This window comes from Hemitrygon akajei, chromosome 22 (genome assembly GCF_048418815.1).
Source record: "Hemitrygon akajei chromosome 22, sHemAka1.3, whole genome shotgun sequence".
NCBI classification, from domain to species: domain Eukaryota; kingdom Metazoa; phylum Chordata; class Chondrichthyes; order Myliobatiformes; family Dasyatidae; genus Hemitrygon; species Hemitrygon akajei.
Window position 1 is genome coordinate 58,626,344 of NC_133145.1, and position 20,713 is coordinate 58,647,056.

General features: G+C 41.0%; 1 protein-coding gene across 1 annotated transcript; it reads left to right on the forward strand.

Annotated features, from left to right (window-relative positions):
* The first annotated feature begins 748 nt into the window (after positions 1-748).
* Positions 749-20,160, forward strand: LOC140714862 (allergin-1-like). Its single transcript, XM_073026544.1, has 7 exons — positions 749-824; positions 3,838-4,119; positions 6,453-6,536; positions 6,638-6,662; positions 8,493-8,521; positions 14,723-14,748; positions 16,590-20,160. Exons 1-7 carry the CDS (start codon positions 749-751, stop codon positions 16,695-16,697), a joined length of 630 nt encoding a protein of 209 aa, XP_072882645.1. The 3' UTR covers positions 16,698-20,160.
* Positions 20,161-20,713: the final 553 nt, after the last annotated feature.

The following is a 20,713-nucleotide window of genomic DNA, read 5'->3' on the forward strand; positions in this document are numbered from 1 at the left end:
CAGATGGGAAATATTGTCAGCATGGACTGGTTGGGCCAACGGAGCCCATTTCCGTGCTGTATGACTGGCACCAGATGCACAAACGTCTTGCTTCCAGTTTGTTAAAAGGATGTAGCAGCTGTTAAATATCGACAAGCAACAACTGTGATTGTGATAGGGTGAATATGTGGTCAGAAGCACATATCAAACGTCAAATGGTTAAAATTTCTTTGTGATTCTAACTTCAGATGAATTACAGATGCCCCTATTTACTGACAGAGCAAAATTGGAACTCAATGCCTAAAATTAAGGAGATGCAGATTGAGTATACACTTTTAAATGCCACCTCAAAACCTATTTATTTAACCTTGTTTTTGACTGACATAATTTTGTCTTTAATTTTTATGTTTGCACTTTATCCTGTTGTAAATCACTTTGAACAACATCTGGATGAAAAGTGCTCTATATTACGCTCGCTATGATTATTATTATTTTGAGGCCCTCTGCTGGCTGGGATTGACATTGGATGCTGTGTCCCAGTTGTCTACACGATACACAAGCCAGGGCAGTACGATATGGCGAGCAAGCTGTTGCCAATGTAGCAGACTCACCCTCTCCGTGCAGCTGACGAATCCAAAGGAACTGCAAACACCCGTGTAATTTGGCACCAGCAACATCGCAGGATTTCCCAGTCAGCATGGAACTTAACTGCCTTAGGGGACTCCAGCTCCAATTTCTTTCTCAGGGTGTACTCCCAAAGCCTTTCCCCATGGGTGGATACAGCTGCAAAGCAGCGGAGGTTGAGATCAAGGTTTTCCCTCTCAATGAGCTGCCACCCACACCTGGTGAGCCCCGTCTGCTCAAGATGACTACTTTAAGGGTGCCAGTAACCCGCCTTTGCCCCTTCTCCTGTCAGTAGAAACAGTTCCACAGGCTTAATAGCTAAGCCACACGCGAAAGCCAGGAGCCGAACTTGGTTGTCACAGGCTATTTGAGACGCACACCATTGGGAGTGTTTAATAGGTAGCAGAAGCATATCCCCATTACCACCCCAGGCTATAACAACCTTAAGCATTATTATTACCATATGTCCAATGGAGGTGATAGGAAATCAAATTGAGCTCTGCTGCGGTGCTGATAAAGAACTTCCTCCTCTTGAATTTATATTCTATAAATATAAAAATGGACAATCACAAATTACAGTGCACTACTCAACATAACTGCAAGTTAACAGGCATAACAAATCACTTGCATAATTAAAAATACATGTAGTCATGTTCTCAATATTTTTTTGTTTGTACAATTTGTCTTTTGCACATTGACAGTACAGTCTTTGTTATCTATAGAGTTTATAAATCCAATTGCATTTATGTATTTTTCCTGTAAATGCCTGCAAGAAAATGAGTATAGGCAGTACATGGTGACACACATTCAGTGGCCACTTTATTAAGTAGAACTGTACACCAGCTTGTTAATGCAAATATTTAACTAGCCAATCATGTGGTAGCAACTCAATAAAAGCACACAGACATGATCAAGAGGTTGTTGTTTAGATCATACATCAGAATGTGGAGGAAACGTGATCTAGGTGACTTTGTGGAATGATTGTTGGTGCCAGATGGGGTGGTTTGAGTATCTCAGAAACTGTTGATCTCCTGGATTTTCATGGACAAGTCTCTGGAGTTTACAGAGAATGGTGCAAAAAACAAAAAAAAAAAAATCAGTGAGTGGCAGTTCTGTAGGTAAAAATGCCTTATTAAAGAGAGAGGTCAGAGAAGAATGGCCAGACTGGTTCAAGCCGACAGGAACTCAAATAACCACGTGTTAGAACATTTGACCATAACACATAGTATTTGGTCAATTAATTATCCCTTTCAATCTCATTCTCCTGCCTTCTCCTCATAACTTTTGATTCCCTGATTAATCAAGAACCTATCAACCTCTGCCTTAATATACCCAGATGACTTGACCTACACAGCAGCAACGAATTCCACAGATTCAACACCAACTAGCTAAGAAATTTTCACTGAAAAAATGTGTGAAATGGATTTCCTTCTACTCAGAGCCTGTACCCTCTGGTGTCCATCTCCCACTATTGGAAACATCCTCTCCATATCATCCACTCTATATAAGCCTTTCAATATTTGATAAGTTTCAGTGAGATTCCCCCCACCATTCTTCTAAATTCCAGTGAGTACAGGCCCAGAGCCATCAAACTCTTGTACTAACCCTTTCATTCCTGGGATAATTCTCGTGAACCTTCTCTGGACCCTCTCCAATCCAACACATCTTTTCTTAAATAAAGGGCCCAAAACTGCTCACAATGTTCCAAGTGCAGGCTAACTAATACCTTATAAAGCCTCAGCATTACATCCTTGCATTCATAGTCCAGTCCTCTGGAAATGAATGCTAACATTGCATTTGCTGTCCTTACCACCAACGCAACCTGCAAGTTAACCTTTAGAGGATCCTGCATGAGGACTCCCAAGTCCCTTTCCACCTCTGATTTTTAAAGTTTTCTCTCCATTTAGAAAATAGTCTACACCTTTATTCCTTCTACCAAAGTGCATGACCATACACTTCCCTACACCGTATTCTATCTGCCACTTCTTTGCCCATTTTCCCAATCTAAGTCTTTCTGCAGACCCTGTTTCCTCAACGTGACCTATCCAGGAGACTTACCTACCTTCAGACTTTTCAGCTTCCCAAACACCTTCCTAGTAATGATCTTATCCACCCTTTAAAACACTTCTTCAGTTTTGGGATTTACCTATCCTGCGCTTTCCAAATTTATCCCAGAAACACCAGCTATTGCTGTTCTGCCGTCATCCCAGCTAGTATCTCCTTTCAATCAACTTTGGCCAGCTCTTCTCTTGGGCTTCTCCAATTCCCATTACTCCACTGTAATACTGATATTTCCAATTTTAGCTTCTCCTTCTCAAACTGCAGGGTGAATTCCATCCTATTAGGATCACTGTCACCTAAGGGTTCCTTTACCTTAAGATCCCTAATCAAATATGGGTCATTACATAATACACTGTCCAAAATTGCTATTCTCTGAGTGAGCTTAACCACAAGCTGCTCTGAAAAGGCATTATATAAATTCAATCTCTTGGATCCATCCCCAATCTACCTGCATATTGGAATCTCCTGTGACTATTGCAACACTGTCCTTTTGACATGCCTTTTCTATCTCCCATTGTAATTTGTAGCCCACATTCTGGTTACTGTTCAGAGGACCGTATCTAACTCCCATCAGGATCATTTACTTTGCAGTTTCTTAACTCTACCCACAAGGCTTTTACAACAGTAGTGTGCAGAAGAGCATCTGTGAACACATGAGAAGCTGGGCTACAGCAGCAGAAGATCACAAACATAAACGCAGTGACCACTTTATTAGGGTGGCAGGGTGGAGATACGTCTCTAACAAAGGAGGTGTAAGGCGCTCCTTCCCTCCGCTAGCCTGTAGGTCACCCTTGGCCAAGGTGCAGCATCTGATAAGCCCCTGATCAGGGTCATGGGAAGCCATGGGAGCAGGTGATGGATGGCCTGATGAGCAGCTGGTGTATATCACGTCCTGGTTATGCAACCAATTGCATAGTCAATGGCAGACAGTCAGTGAAGAGTACTAATAGCTGGAGTCACCTGTTATGTAAAGATACTGCCCAAAAGGTGGCAATAGCAAACTACTTCTGTAGAAAAAATTGCCAATAACAGTCATGGTCATCGAGCATGGTCGCCCATATCATACGACATGGCATATAATGAAGGTATGACTAAGTGTAGCACCAAAATAATAGTTAGATTTACTGATTTCTTTTAAATGCTTACCCTGTGTTACTTTGGTTTCACTTCCAGTTCCAAATCCAGAAATAAAATCTGTCACTTCAAAAACCACTCTTGAAATAGGAAATAGCATATCTCTTCAATGCCACTCCATAAATGGAAGCTTTCCTGTGACTTATTCATTATTTCGACACACAAAACATATCTCCACTATCAAGAAGCCTAACAACGAACCTGCTATCTTTAATGTGCGCATAAACAATACTGAAGATGGTGGTGTGTACAAGTGCAAAGCTACAAATGAAATCTCAGGTGTGCACAAATATAGTAAAGGGATCAGCTTTACGATAAAAGGTATGTTTTCTTACTATTTGACTTAGCAAATGAATCAGATTTTTTCCAAAACTATACAGCACTTCTCTTTGATCAAATGCAAAGTCCCATTGAATTATTTTCCTTGGTTATTCATTAAATAAAATATGCCTTGGTTTTTGAATGGGTTTTCATTCAAAAATTGGCTGAAGACGGACTCAAGAATCTTGAGGGCTTCTGCACTTAGAGGGAGTCATACGTTCAGAAGATAATAACATGGTCACTTGCCCTCATTCCCCCCCAAAGATCTGCACGTGTTCTGGTCCCCTTTACTGAAAGTCAAGCAACACTAGGAGCCAAACACCATTCATAATGAAACCATCCTCTTCTTTGATACCCCATCTACCATCTTAAACATGCAATCCATGTCCCACTTCCAAATTGTGTGTACAGTGAGCACCCTTTACCTTCCGGAAAATGCATTGACGCTACTTGTCTAAGCATTTCTGACAGTGCCTGTCAAGCTTGCTGCCAAAAAGGATAAGGGCTTCCAGCACAAGAAAAAGCCACCAATTGCAGGTTCCTTTCCAAGTGGCATAACATCCTGATTCCTTCATTGTCACTATGTTTAAACCCCGAAACTCCATATCCCACAACATTGTGGGAGAAGCTTCAGAAGAAAAAACTGCAGAATTATAGAAATCAGATCAAAGGCAATTAGGGATAGGAAATTAGTGCTGGATTTGCCAATGCTGTCCAAACTCATAGATTCATAGCAAGATAGATAGCTAGGTAGCTAGCTAGATAGATTGCTAGGTAGACAGCAAGATAGATAGCAAGTTAGATAGATAGATTTCTAACAAGCTAGATAGGTAACAATCGAGAGAGAATGATAGCAATAAAGATAGAGATTTTTAAAAGATTGGGACTTTCCAGATTGACCCTGGATAGAAGATGAAATTGAACATTGTCATTGAGCCACTTATTACAATGTGAAAACATCATGATCTTTTGAATTCTCTCTTCTCAGGTTTCCAGTCAGGTATAGGTGTTGATTTCAATCGATGTTACGATGACAAACTCTGCCTCCTTCATCAGGGATGATGCCTGGGCACATCTAGTCTGATGGTATTTATACCCCCATCGTCCATCCCTCATGATTGGTTAGTCCATATCCAATCAGGATTCTGCTGTCCCACCTTGTTTACAATCAAATTCCAGTTCTTACTTAGAGTGACCTTTACCTTTGTCAAAATTCTTTTCCTCTAGTCTTATTTCAATGGTTTCTTTCACTAGAGGGTCCCAAAAGCCACTAGTTGACCCCTTAAAAGGACCAACAGGAAGAACCCATTGCTATTGCCTGTCTTCCCTATATTTCCACAGTTTCTGGATGGATCACTAGGATCCTGAAGAAATAGAAACACAGAAATGTGGAAAGCCTACAGCACGATACAGGCCCTTCGGCCCACAAAGCTGTGCCGAACATGTACTTACTTTAGAAATGACCTAGGGTTACCCACAGCCCTCTATTTTTCTAAGCTCCATGTAGCGGACTAATACCATCTGCAAACCCACAAGGAGGCTCAAGTCACAGCTTATGCAGGCCAAAGATGACCTGGGACTCAGTTCAGCTGGCGTTTACAGGATTTCCTGTGAATGTGGAGCAGCGTATATTGGCCAGATGGGACGCATGGTGGAAACCTGGATCAAGGAGTGCAGGAGGCGTATCCGTTTGGGTTACCCGGAGAAACTGGCGGTAGCAGACATTGCATTCACTACGGCCACAGGATTGATTTCGGCACAGAACTTCGATGGCTTTTGGGACTGCCTGGTGAAAGAAGCCACTGAAATAAAATTAGAGGCAAAGAATTTCAACAAAGACAAAGGTCTCGCTCTAAGTAAGAACTGGGATTCAACTGTAAACAAGGTGGGACAGCGGAAACCTGATTGGATGAGGAGTAACCAATCAGGATGGACAGATGACCGGACTAGTCATGCCCATGTATCATCTCTCATGAAGATGGCAGAATTTGTCATTGAAATGTCAGTTAAAATTGATACTTGTACCCGGCTGGAAGCCCGAGAAGAGATTATTTGACAAGTACCAGAAAATCAGTAGATCCTTTTTCATCATGATCTTTGTTTTGAATGCAGTAGCACTATTGGTCCAACTATCTGATGACCTCCATAACCAGTTTGGTGAGATTGCATTTGCTGTAATAAGGCCAATTATTTTGAAAAATATATCAGGTTTATCATTTTATTATTAATGGTACAAATAGTAATATAAATAAATCTTTCTGGAACTATTTCAATAATCAGTGGGGAGTAGTAAACAATAATTTCTTCTGAAATAAAATATCCTTTTTCTGCAGGTACCACTTCAAATAAGTGGTTGTATTATACAATAATACCTCTTCTACTGTTAGTGGGAATTTTAGTAATTATCTGTATTAAAGGTAAGTGTCACACCTTGTTACATCCAATGCTCATTGTTATTTTAGATATTTTGCTAATTTGGTGATTTAAGTTTTATCTTTAATGCTTGTATTTCTTTCAGTAGGTAGAAACCAAATCAATAAAAGGTAGGATTTCTTAACCTGTCGTATTCAACTAATAGCTCCTGGTATATTTTGATTTCACAAGATGAATATCAAAGGAATAAAAGATTAGAATAAATATACAGGTATTTCAAAGTAACTAAGAAATTCTACACAATTACAGCATTGCCTAAAGTTGAGACAGTAATTAAAATCCCATGTAATTAGTTCTCATATTTTCTTATGACATAGTTGCCGTTCAACCCTTCAGAACAATTATATCAATTCCATATGCCCATCATTTCACTAATAATAATTTCTCTTTCAGACGTCCATTGGCTCACACCTCCCAACCCTCTGATTCTCCTCAGCCAATCAATCTACCAGCTAGCAGATGTAGGAGATGTAGGACCAGAGTGCCAAGGGAGAGCCATGCAGTCATAAGAACATACAAACTCCAACATCAACAGTACTTGAGTCAGTATTGAATGGAGTTTAATGTTTGGAGCTTGAGACAGCAGCTTTGTCAGCTGTATCACCGTCTCACTCTGTGAATGATGTCAAGACTGGAATGGAAACTTAAAGCAGAATAGCAGATGTCCAATTCCTGATTGCCTACAGATTAGTTCTAGCAGCATGACCACCAAAATAGTTTATCCAATAAAAAGTGGAGGGATCAATCTATGTTTCACATTAACATCCACAAAATGCTGGAAGAACTCGGCATCTATGGAAATGAATAAACAGTCGACATTTCAGTCTGAGACCTTCCATCAGGCTTGAAAAGGAAGGAGGGAGAAGCCAGAATAAGAAGGTAGGGAAGGGGAGGGAGGGCAAGCTGGGAGGTGATAAGTGAAGCCAGGTGGGTGGGGGAGGGAAATGAAGAAGCTCAGAGATGATAGGTGGAAAAGGGAAAGGGCCAGAGAAGGGATCTGATAAGAGGGGAGAGCGGACCATAGGAGAAATGGAAGGAGAAGGGACACCAGGGAGAGCTGATAGGTAGATGACAGGAACAGGTAAAAGGGGGCCAGAGTGGGGAATTGAATAAGGGGGGATTTGTAGAAATCAGATTGGATGCTACCTAAATGGAATATAAGGTGTTGCTCCTGTAAGCTGAGGGTGGCCTCATTGTGGAAGAAGAGGAAACCATGGACCAAAATGTCAGAATGGGAATGGGTATTGGAATCAGAATGGCTGGCCACTGGGAAATCCTGCTGTTTGTGTGATTTAATACATTTCTGCAAACTTTGCTCATCAGCCCATCTATATTTTGGTCCAAGTAGTTACATATATCACCAACGGGAAGTGGAGGAATAGATCTATGGTCAGTATTACTTACTGAATTCAATGTTATATTTCCCTTAAGTTTTCACATGTTTATATATTTAGATTTAACTGATAAAAATAAGGTTTTTATTGCGTTGCAGTGAATTTAAGGAAATTTAGACCATCGTTATCCTCCAAGAGCTCAATGAGCCAGAGAGCTATGCTGGCTGGAGTCAGGGCGTTATGCTTTCACTCTTGGTAGGGTCACCCATGCCAAACAGGTCAAAGGGTAGAGTCCAGGCTAAGAGAGGTCCATCGGTTCTCCAGGTTCAGGAGTTTAGCTCAAGGTTAACAATCCTGACTAGTAAAACAAAACTGTTACAGAAACAGCAATGAAGAATCCTTCTACGTCTGGGTAGAGGATTTTCAGTGTTGCCCTAAACGCCAGCAGTGTAACGGGCAGTTAAATAAAAGAACATCATAATTATAGTATATCACAAACAACAACAAATCTTGTCAGATGTAATTCATTTTTAAAGTAGAAATTTAGCATGTTTTAATTTCTAATTTAGAAATAATAATTTTAAAATGTAATAAATGTAATTTCAGGTACAAAACACAGGAACGGCATAATCAAGGTAAACTTACTTTCTCTGTTTATAACCTGGGAATAATTCTCGATGATCCTATCAAGATAAAGTGTTTACCTTTCGAAAACTCCATTTCATTTTGTTTCTAGGACCTCTGAAAGAAAATACAATGATCATTTACAGTAAAGTCAGTAAAATGACATATACAAACGCAAAAAGCTTCTTGTAATTTGCTCACAGTGCTGGACTATAAAATCACCATGACATTAACCATAAAAACAAGAAATTGACCATCGTTCAATCTGGTGGAAAAAAAATTAAAACAAATTACAGAGAAAAATCACGACTGCAATTTATTTCATGTTCTGAATTTATATATGCATACTTTAAAAAGTCAAAAGTATGTTCAAAACTGTTGCTTTACGTCCAATTTTATTTATTTAGAGATACTGTGTGGAACCGGTTCTTCCGATCCAATGAGTCAAACCACCTAGCAACCAATTTAACTCTAGCCTAGATCATGGTACAATTTCCAACGGGCAGTTAACCTACCGACCGGTACATCTTTGGAATGTTGGAGGAAAGTGGAGCACCCGGATAAAACTCACTCACTCGTGAAGGACGTACAAACTCCTTACGGACAGCGTTGGCATTGAACTCTGCTCTCGGCAACACCCCGCGGTGTAGTAGCGTCACACTTGGAATGGCATGGTAGCGTAGTGGTTAGCGCAATGCTTTACGGTATCAACGACCTGGGTTCAACTCCCATCACTGCCTGTAAGGAGTGGTATGTATTCCCTCTGGGTGGGTTTCCTCCGGGTTCTCCATTCCAAAGATGTACCGGTAAGTAGGTTAATTGGTCATTGTAAACTGTCCCGTGATTAGGCTGGGTTTAAATCAGGGGATTGCTGAGTGGTGTGACTCAAAGGGCTGGAAGGGCCTATTCCGCACTGGATCTCAATAAATATATAAATACAGCGCTGTAAACCCCAGAATTAGTTTCTCACATAATCAAAGTAAATTTATTATTAAATTTACTTAAAATTAAATTTATTACCCGATCTCAGATTGGGTGCAGGTTATTCTCGAGAGAGAGGGCAAGAACCCAGATGTTGTGGTCCATGTAGGGACCAACGACGTGGGTAGGATGAGTGAGGGGGTCCTGCGTAGTGAGTTCAGGGAGTTAGGTGAGAAGCTGAAGGGCAGGACCTCCAGGGTAACAATCTCGGGATTGCTACCTGTGCCACGTGCGAGTGAGGCAAGGAACAGAAAGATTATAAAGATTAATACGTGGCTGAGAGGATGGTGCAGGAGGGAGGGCTTCAGGTTTTTAGATAATTGGGCTGTGTTCCAGGGAAGGTGGGATCTGTTCCGATGGGACGGTTTACACCTGAACTGGAGCGGTACTAACATTCTTGCAGGAAAGTTTACTAGTGCTTCTTGGGGGGGGGGGTGTTTAAACTAAATTTGCAGGGGGCAGGGATCCAGAATGTGAGAGAGGATAGCAAGATGAAGAATAAAGGACAGGCGGGGACTACACGGTTCTGGAATATTAAGTGTGTAGTAGAGAAAGGTGAGGCGGAACAAGTGATAAGGAGGACACATGTACAGAGGGATGGTCTGACGGAACATGGAGTTAAATGTGTTGAAAGAATAAGTAAATTTAGGAAGGACAACAAAATTCAAGGGGTGTATAGCCCGATGGGAGTTCGGGGAGCTGGGTTAAGCACAATAGGCAGTGATTTAAACAGAGAGAGGAGAAATGGGCTAAAAATTCTATATCTGAATGCACGAAGTGTCAGAAATAAGGCGGATGAGCTTGAAGCTCAGGTGCGAATGGGTAACTATGATGTTGTTGGGATAACGGAGACATGGCTGCAGGGAGATCAGACCTGGGAAATGAATGTACAAGGGTATACATGCTATCGTAGGGACAGAAATGTGGGCAGAGGGGGTGGGGTGGCCCTGTTGGTGAGGAATGAGATTCAGTCCTTTGCAAGGGGGGACACAGGATCAGGAGAAGTAGAGTCTGTGTGGATAGAACTGAGGAACAGTAAGGGCAAAAAGACCCTAATGGGTGTTGTCTACAGGCCCCCAAACAGTAGCATGGATATTGGGTGCAAGTTGAATAGGGAGTTAACATTGGCATGTGGCAAAGGTAATGTCGCAGTAGTTATGGGGGATTTCAACATGCAGGTGAATTGGGAGAATCAGGTTGGTGCTGGACCCCAGGATAGGGAGTTTGTTGAGTGCCTACGGGATGCATTCTTGGAACAGCTTGTACGAGAGCCGACCAGGGACAAGGCTATTCTGGATTTAGTCTTGTGTAATGAACAGGATTTGATAAGCGATCTTGAAGTAAAGGAGCCATTAGGAGGTAGTGACCATAATATGATAAGTTTTTATCTGCAATTTGAGAAGGATAAGGGCAGATCGGAGGTGTCAGTGCTGCAGTTGAACAGGGGAAACTATGGAGCCATGAGGGAGGAGCTGGCCAAAGTTGACTGGACGGATATCCTAGCAGAAAAGACAGTGGAACAGCAATGGCAGGTATTTTTTGGAATAATGCACAAGGTGCAAAATCAGTTCATCTCCTGGAGAAGGAAGGATTCAAAGGGGGGAACGGGGCCACAGTGGTTGACAAAGAAAGTCAGAGATTGCATAGCATTTAAAAAAAAGGAAATATGACAGAACTAAGGTGAGTGGGAGGACAGATGATTGGGAAATTTTTAAGGAACAACAGAACTTAACTAAAAAGGCAATACAGGAAGAAAAAATGAGGTACGAACGCAAGCTAGCCAGGAATATAAAGGAGGATAGCAAAAGCTTTTTTGGGTATGTGAAGAGAAAGAAGATAGTTAAGAACAATGTTGGGCTCTTGAAGAATGAATTGGGTGAAATTGTTATGGAAAACAGAGAAATGGCAGAAGAATTTAATGAGTACTTTAGATCTGTCTTCACTAGGGAAGACACAAGCAATCTCCCAGATGTATGGATGGGCCAAGGACATAGGGTAACAGAGGAAATGAAACAGATTGACATTAAGAAGGAAACTGTGATGAGTAGACTGATGGGACTGAAGGCTGACAAATCCCCAGGTCCAGATGGTCTGCATCCTAGGGTGGCCCTGGAAATTGCGGATGCATTGGTAATCATTTTCCAATGTTCCTTAGATTCAGGATCAGTTCCTGAGGATTGGAGAATGGCTAATGTTATCCCACTTTTTAAGAAAGGAGGGAGGGAGAAAACAGAGAACTATCGTCCTGTCAGCCTAACATCAGTAGTGGGGAAGATGCTAGAGTCCATTATTAAAGATGAAATAGTGGCATATCTAGATAGCAGTGATAGGATTGGGCCAAACCAGCATGGATTTACCAAGGGCAAATCATGTTTGACTAATCTGTTGGAGTTTTTCGAGGATGTAACCAGGAAGTTAGACAAGGGAGATCCAGGGGATGTAGTGTACCTCGATTTTCAGAAGGCATTTGGTAAGGTCCCACATAGGAGATTGGTGGGTAAAATCAGAGCTCATGGCATTGGGGGGAAGATATTGACATGGATAGAAAACTGGTTGGCAGATAGAAAGCAAAGGGTAACGGTGAATGGGTGTTTCTCGGAATGGCAAGTGGTGACTAGTGGGGTGCCACAGGGCTCGGTATTGGGACCACAACTGTTTACGATTTACATCAACGATTTAGATGAAGGCATTGAGAATAACATCAGCAAGTTTGCTGATGATACTAAACTGGGTGGCAGTGTGACATGTGATGAGGATGTTAGGAGAATTCAGGGTGACTTGGATAGGCTGAGTGAGTGGGCAGATACTTGGCAGATGACGTTTAATGTGAATAAGTGTGAGGTTATCCACTTTGGGAGTAAGAACAGGAAGGTAGATTATTATCTGAACGGTGTAGAGTTAGGTAAGGGAGAAATACAAAGAGATCTAGGAGTCCTTGTTCATCAGTCACTGAAGGTGAATGAGCAAGTGCAGCAGGCAGTGAAGAAGGCTAATGGAATGTTGGCCTTTATTACAAAGGGAATTGAGTACAAGAGCAAGGAAATCCTTTTGCATTTGTACAGGGCCCTGGTGAGACCACACCTGGAGCATTGTGTACAGTTTTGGTCTCCAGGGTTAAGGAAGGACATCCTGGCTATAGAGGAAGTGCAGCGTAGATTCACGAGGTTAATCCCTGGGATGTCCAGACTGTCTTACACAGAGAGGTTAGAGAGACTGGGCTTGTACATGCTGGAATTAAGGAGATTGAGAGGGGATCTGATTGCAACATATAAGATTATTAAGGGATTGGACAAGATAGAGACAGGAAATATGTTCCAGATGCTGGGAGAGTCCAGTACCAGAGGGCATGGTTTGAGAATAAGGGGTAGGTCATTTAGGACAGAGTTAAGGAAAAACTGCTTCTCCCAGAGAGTTGTGGGGGTGTGGAATGCACTGCCTCGGAAGGTAGTGGAGGCCAATTCTCTGGATGCTTTCAAGAAGGAGCTAGATAGGTATCTTATGGATAGGGGAATCAAGGGATATGGGGACAAGGCAGGAACCAGGTATTGATAGTAGATGATCAGCCATGATCTCAGAATGGCGGTGCAGGCTCGAAGGGCTGAATGGTCTACTTCTGCACCTATTGTCTATTATCCAAGTGCCAGAACAAATAGACTGAGGAACAGCTTCTACCCCAGAGCTGTAGCCTCCATCACACCACTCCCACAGAACAACGACTGAAACTGTGAGCACACACAAGGACTCAAATACTTGCACTAACGGCACTTTGTGCATTACTGTGATATTCTGGTGCCGCTGCAATTTATTTTCTGCTACTTAACTGTTTAATACTGCTTTTCTATTACTGTCCTGTTTTTATCTACCACTTTATTTAATTGCCTGAGTGGAAGCCAAACAGAGTTTCATGGTACCTATGTATAATGACAATAAAGATAATTCAATTCAATTCAATTCAATATATGTCATCATAAACTACCTTGAGATTCATTTTCTTGCAGGATTTACAGGAAATAAAGAAGTACAATAGAATTTATGAAAAGCTATACACAACAAAGACAATTTGCTCAAGCCTCTACTAATCCACAACATTCTTATAAATGTGGGTTTGGTTAGTTGGATTACTAACTAAATATTCCCCATTAATTGTCAGTTTCTTTGTGTTAATTGGAGGGTGGATTTCCATTCATTCCAACTGAATAACAGCTTGGTAGAAGAAATATAGGAGTAAACTATGTTCTATACAGGGAGATAATTCATAAATCAGAGGCGCAAAAGGACTTGGGAATTCATGTAATCCAAAGACAAAGTTTAGCTTTATTTGTCACATGTATGTCAAAGGATACGGCGAACCAGCACAGTCTGCGGATTTGCTGGGAGCGCTCCATGCTTTCGGCACCAGCACAGCATGCCTACGACTTATTAACCCTGACCTGAATGCCTTTTGGGATGTCTGAGCAAATCAGAGCTCCCGAAGGAAAGCCACACGGGTCATGGGAGGAAGGAACGTCCAGCTCCTTACAGACAAGCAGAGGGAATTTGAACCGCTGATCTTCCAAATGCTGCGGCTGCAAAGCATTACGCAGACTGCTACTCTACCATATGCCGCTGTTCTTCCAATCTACCATCATCAACATATTTTGATACTTTTTTTTTTAAAACAAAATTTTCAATCAAATTAGTCAATCAGGATTACCCACCACAAAACCGTGCTGACTATCTCTGAAGAAAACCCTGCCTTTCTGAATGTTGATTAATTTTGTTCCTTTGAATTTTTTTCCAATAACTTGCACGTGGCTTATGATTACTTGCTTATCCCAGCTGCCATTCTTAATAGGAAAATAGTAAAGGGGATGATAGTCAAAACTCTGAGGCTAGCATTGACACTTAACAAAAGGTCACTCTAGACATGCAACTCAACGGGAAGAGAATTACTTTCTAAAATTATGAAAGGAAAACTATTGAAAGTGGAAATCTGAGATAATCGCAGTAAAATATGAAGAATTTGTCCTGAGAAATAGCTGAACTTCAGCTGCAAAGGATACTGCAACATCGGGATGAGTACACATAAAGGGAATAGAGTGAGAAAAGTGTAAGATAAAACAAACAAAGCCAAGTCACTGACCAACAGCAGCAGGAGAGAGACGTATAAGCCAATATGAATTAACCACAATGATTTGGAAAAATAATTTGTGTGTATCATAATTAACTTCCACTTTAATTTGTTTTTGCAGATACCAACGTGGACAACACTTGCTCTGTAAGTAAAATTTTACTTTCTGTGACATTACTATGACAGTACATAACACTTTGCAACAAATGTAAGTTTCCAAGTTCATAAAATTTTATATATACGGTTGAATACCAATAGTATTAGCTTAGCAGATCCATCCAGAAAGAACATAACATTCGCCTTCCCAACGTCTCCCATCTGACATCTAGCATTCAAGTTTTCTTTTAATGAATTAATGAAGTGTTTTTGCTCCCATTACCTTATCAAAGGTCCTAGTTCACACTTTGCTCACTCTGTGTGAAAAAGATTTTCCAGTCATTGGTTTCATGTGGAAGGGAAAACAAGTAACTAACAGCCCTGTTGTGTTTCAGATCTTTTTACCTATTAACTTATAAATGACAATGATTGCAATAAATGCAAATTTAGTTTTTTGAAGCAATAATTAAGAAAATACGAGGATGAGTCTCTTTGTAATTTCAATTTAAAAAGCAATACACAAAGATTGGAGTATGGAAAGTGGCATTCTAACTTTAGGGGAATGTGGTCATATGATTGGAGTACCAGTGAGACACAAACAATGAATGGCTACTAGAAATACAGCAGGCTAGCAACAAGCAAAGTGATGGTAAATGTTTAATGTAACTTGATTTTGGCTTTGAAATATAGGGAATTCTTCTTAAGTGGTAAGAAGTTTTTGGTTTTGAACCCAAAAATAATGAACATTGATATATTGAACACATCCCTGATGTGTGCTAAACTATTGTTTACTGTATAGTAAACAATATATAGTACTGTATAGTACTGCATTTATATACAATTTATATACTATACAATATATAGTACTGTATAGTACTGCATTTATAGGGCTTGAAGAAGGGTAGTCCCAAAGACACAAGAAATGCAAAGTGGCATGCCTAATCCTTTTCTAACTTGGGGCTCATGTTCCATTTCTTATATCTTTTATCCTTTTTTAATACCCAGACAGGAATCCTGTCGACCATTAATTCCCTGCTAATAGCGCAAGAGTACACCTCCAACCCTCCTCCACACATCGAAAACTTGACAACCTTTCAAATTGTCTTTATGACAGCAAAGCCCAACTGAGCCGAAGTCACAAATGGAATGAAAGCCAACTTATTTTACTCTCACTAGATGGCTTCTTGTCTTGACTCAAATAATCGTCCAGGATCCAATCATAGGCACGATCATGACGTGTGCATTGCAAATGCCTCTAATGTGCCCTAAGTTTAATTACCCTCCTTTCATCTTCTGCTATATCAAAAGCACATTTACCTTTCCTACAAAATCTATCCTTCTCTCACCTCAACTCAGAACTAATTCCACAGCCTATAGTCTCACTTTCAAGGATTCTACAACGCATGTTCACAGTATTAATTATTTACTTTAAAAACTATTATTGGCACAATTTTCCTCTTTTGTACATTGGATGTTTATCAGTCTTTATTTTGTATAGTTTTTAGTGAAAACTATTGCATTCCTATAAATGCCTGCAAGAAAATGAATCTCAGGGTAGTATATGGTGACATACACTGTACATACTTTAACAATAAATTTGCGTTGAACTTTGACATTCCTTGCCCAATTCCCTCAGACTTGTCACCTGCTTAGGTTTATAGAAGTCTTCGAAGAGTTAGTTTTCACCATTAATAGGACTTTAAAAATAATTCTACACATATTGGAAAATAGCTTACTTGAAAAAAATTCTCCCAAAACTACACCAATGGAAAAAAACATGGTAATCACAGAAAGAAAACAATCATGGATTAGAAAAGTCTAACCACAGCAATGACAATACAAAAATGGAGCACTCCAGAAATAATTCTGACAGTTCTTTTTCTTTATATCAGAATGAAGATAAAGTCATATACACCCAACTTAACTTACAATCCCAGAAGAATGAGAAAGCACAACAAGAAGAAGCAATAGTTTATGCCACAATTAATTTCAATGAATAGTGATGGAAGGACCATTGAAGTGTAGAGCATTGTTGTCAAAATTAGGAAGTATTTACAGCAGAAAATGCTCAAAACACTCAACAGTTCTGACAACATTCATGGTCCTCGGCCTCCACATCCTTCCTACAATGAGGTGACTAGAAATGAACACAGTATTCCACGTCTGGTCTAACTTCATATAGCTGCAACATTACCTGGCAAACTTATATTATGTTTTAGGATAGATTGGATAGACAGATACTTTATTGATCCCAAAGGAAATTACAGTGTCACAGTAGCATTACAAGTGCACAGATACACAAATACTAGAAGAGAAGTAAGAAAGAAAAAAATGTTACCACAAACAGTCTAACAGGAGGGGTCATCACTTCCCCGCTATAGAGCCTAATGGCCGAGGGTAAGAATGACCTCATACAGCGCTCTTTGAAGCTGCACAGTTGTCTTAGTCTATTACTAAAAGTGCTCCTCTGTTCAGCCAAGGTGGTGTACAGAGGGTGAGAAACATTGTCCAGGATTGCCAGGATTTTCCATAAGTTCCTTTGTTCTACCACAGCCTCCAGTGTCCAGACTGACTCCTATAACAGAGCCAGGCTTTCTAATCATTATTGAGCCTGTCGGCATCACGTGTTGATGCCATTGCCTCAGCACACCACTGCATAGAAGATTGTACTGGCAACAACAGACTGGTAGAACATGTGAAGGAGAGGCCTGTATACTCCAAAGGACCTCAGTCTCCTCAGGAAGTAGAGGCAACTCTGGCCCTTCTTGTACACAGCTCCACTTGGTGCTCCACTCAAGTCTGTCATCCAGGCGCACCCCCAGGTACTTGTAGGTCCTCACCACCAATAGTTACAGGAAGCAATGCAGGCTTAGTCTTCCTAAAGTCCATCACCATCTTTGTCTTACTGATGTTGAGCTGCAGATGATTCAGCTTGCACCATTTGACAAAGTCCTTCACCAGGGCCCGATATTTATTCTCTTGTCCTCCCTTTATACACCCAACTATTGCTGAGTAATCAGAGAATTTCTGCAGAACATGACTCAGTGTTCTATCTAAAGTCTGAGGTATACGGGGTAAACAGGAAGGGAGTCAATACAGTCCCCTGTGGGGCCCCAGTGCTGCTTATAGCCACGTCTGATACAGCTCTGAAGCTCCACAAACTGTGCTCTGCCAGTCAGGTAGTCCATTACCCAGGATGCAATGGAAGTGCCAACCTGCATTGAACGGAGCTTTTCCCCGAGTAATGAGGGCTGTATGGTATTGAAGACACTTGAGAAATCAAAAAACATGATCCTCACAGTGCTGTCCTACTTATCCAAATGGGAGTCGGCTCTTTTCAGCAGGTAGATGACAGCATCATCAACTCTAATGTGCTCATGGTAGGCAAACTGCAGAGGATCAAAGGCTGATCTGACCAGGGGTCAGAGGTGAGCCAGTACCCACCTTTTTAGGATCTTCATGATGTGAAATGTCAGGCCCACTGTAAGGTTGAGTAAGTTTGGTATAGGCCCCCAAATCCTAAGAACTTTCTACAGGGGCACAATTGGGAGCATCCTGACTGGCTGCATCACTGCCTGGTATGGGAACTGTACCTCCCTTAATCGCAGGATTCTGCAGAGAGTGGTGCGGACAGCCCAGAGCATCTGTAGTTGTGAGCTTCCCATGATTCAGGACATTTACAAAGACAGGTGTGTAAAAAGGGCCTGTAGGATCATTGAGTAATGAGTCACCCCAACCGCAGTCTATTCCAGCTGCCACCACCTGGGAAACAGTACTGCAGCATAAAAGCCAGGACCAACAGGTTCCGGGACAGCTTCTTCCATCAGGCCATCAGACTGATTAACTCACGCTGATATGAGTGTATTCTGTTACACTGACTGTTCTACTTATTATAAATTACTATGATTGCACATTTAGATGGAGACATAATGTAAAGATTTTTACTCATGTATGTGAAGGACGTAAGAAATAAAGCCAATTCAATTCAGGTAGTCATTCAAGACAAGATAGAGGCACAATGAGGCAAGCCAGGCAGAAAGGTTGTTTCCACTGCTACGTGAGACTAGAACAAGGGCACATAGCCTGAAGATTCATGGGAATAGATTTAAGACAGAGATGAGGAAGAACTGCTTTTCCCAGAGAGTAGTGAATCTGTGGAATTCTCTGCCCAGGGAGGTAGTAGAGATGACTTCATTAAATATATTTAAGACACCATTAGCTTTTTTGCATAGCAGAGTAATTAAGGGTTACAGGAAAAGGCAGGTAGGTGGAGCTGAGTCTATGACCAGATCAGTTTGAATGGCAGAGCAGGTTCAATGGGCCAGAAGGCCAACTCCTGTTCCTATTTCATTGTTCTTATGAAATAGACCTACTGTCAAACATTAACTCTGTTTCTCTTTAACAGATGAAGCCTAGCCTGCTGAGTGTTTCCAGCATTTTCATTTATTATTTTTAGATTTTTGTTTTGGATTTTCAATAGAAAGTACTTGCTCTTTTCATTAATTGAACTTGATTTTTCTTCATTTTGTATTAAATAGCTGGTCATTGTATTAATATGATGAAAAGCAAATGCTTTATTTGTGTAAAGGAAATAAACCAGCTTGCAAATGGTGAAAGCAGTTGTAGTTTTGGGCATTGCTGTTACACGGTGGCCATTCATGATGGAGCTGCTTGTTTATGTGTGATGTCACTGACCCTGGGTTTGCCATGTCCTACCACGGCACATGGTAGGAATAAGCTGATGCTGGAGACCTTCATCATTCACTCTAGATGCACTAAGATTATGTCCCAGCACATGACAGCACAGAATCATATCATTCGGCCTTTCTAGTCTATGCCGGACTAGGTAATCTGGCTAGTCCCATCAACCTGCACCCCGACAGTAGCCCTAAATACCCATCCCATCCATGTAGCTATCCAAATTTCTCTTTAACGTTGAAACTGAACCCACATCAATCACTTGTGCTGGCAGCGCATTCCACACTCTCTGAGTGAAGATGTTCCCCTTAAACATTCCATCTTTCCTGCTTAACCCTCAACCATCAGGCTCTTGAACCAGTGGGCATAACATCACTCAACTCCATTCACTCAATCACTGAACTGTTCCTACAACCTATGAATTTATGTACAAGGACTCTTCATCTCATGTTCTGGATATTTATTGCTTTTTTTCCCTTTGTATTTGCACAGTTGTCTTTTGCATATTGGGTGTTTGGGTGCAGTCTTTCATTGTTTCTATTACGATTCTTGGATGTACTGAGTACACCCGCAAGAAAATGAATCTCGGGTTTGCATACGGTTACATATGTACTTTAATAAATTTACTTTGAACTTCAACCAGTGACCTCTTATTGTCTCACCCAACCTCAGCGGAAAAAGCCCATTTGCATTTACCCCATCTTGACCGCTCATTATTTTGTTTACCTGTATTAAATCTCCCCTCAATCTTCTACATTCTAGGGAATAAGGTTGTAACCCATTCAACCTTTCACTATAACGCAGGTCCTCGTCCCATCAACATCCTTGTAAATTTTCTCTACACTCTTTCAATCTTATTTACATTTTTCCAGTAGGTTGGTGACCAGAACTATACATAATTCCAAATTAGGTCCCTCAAATATCCTATGCAGTTTCAACATAACACCCCAACTCCTATACTCATTACACTGACTTATGTAGGCCATTGTGTCAAAAGCTTTCTTTATGAGCCTACCTACCTCTGACAACTTTCAAGGAATTATGGAACTGTATTCACAGATCCCTCTATTCTACCACACTCCTCTGTGCCCTGTTGCTCACTGTGTAGGACCTACCCTGGTTTGTCCTCCCAAAGTGCAACACCTCACACTTGTCTGCATTAAATTCCATCTGCCATTTTTCAGCACATTTTTCTAGCAAGCCCAGATCCCACTGCAAGCTTTGATAGTCTACCTCGCTGACCACTACACCACCAATCTTGGTGTCATCTGCAAATTTGCTGATCCAGTTTGCCACATTATCATCCAGATCATTGATA

Bases quoted from the DNA above. Each gene is read 5' to 3' on its own strand.
- LOC140714862 (XM_073026544.1), top strand. From the start codon at position 749: ATGGGTGGATACAGCTGCAAAGCAGCGGAGGTTGAGATCAAGGTTTTC. The intron at 825-3,837 runs GTGAGCCCCGTC...TTTCACTTCCAG, and splicing joins TGAGCTGCCACCCACACCTG to TTCCAAATCCAGAAATAAAA. The intron at 6,663-8,492 runs GTAGGATTTCTT...ATGTAATTTCAG, and splicing joins AGAAACCAAATCAATAAAAG to GTACAAAACACAGGAACGGC.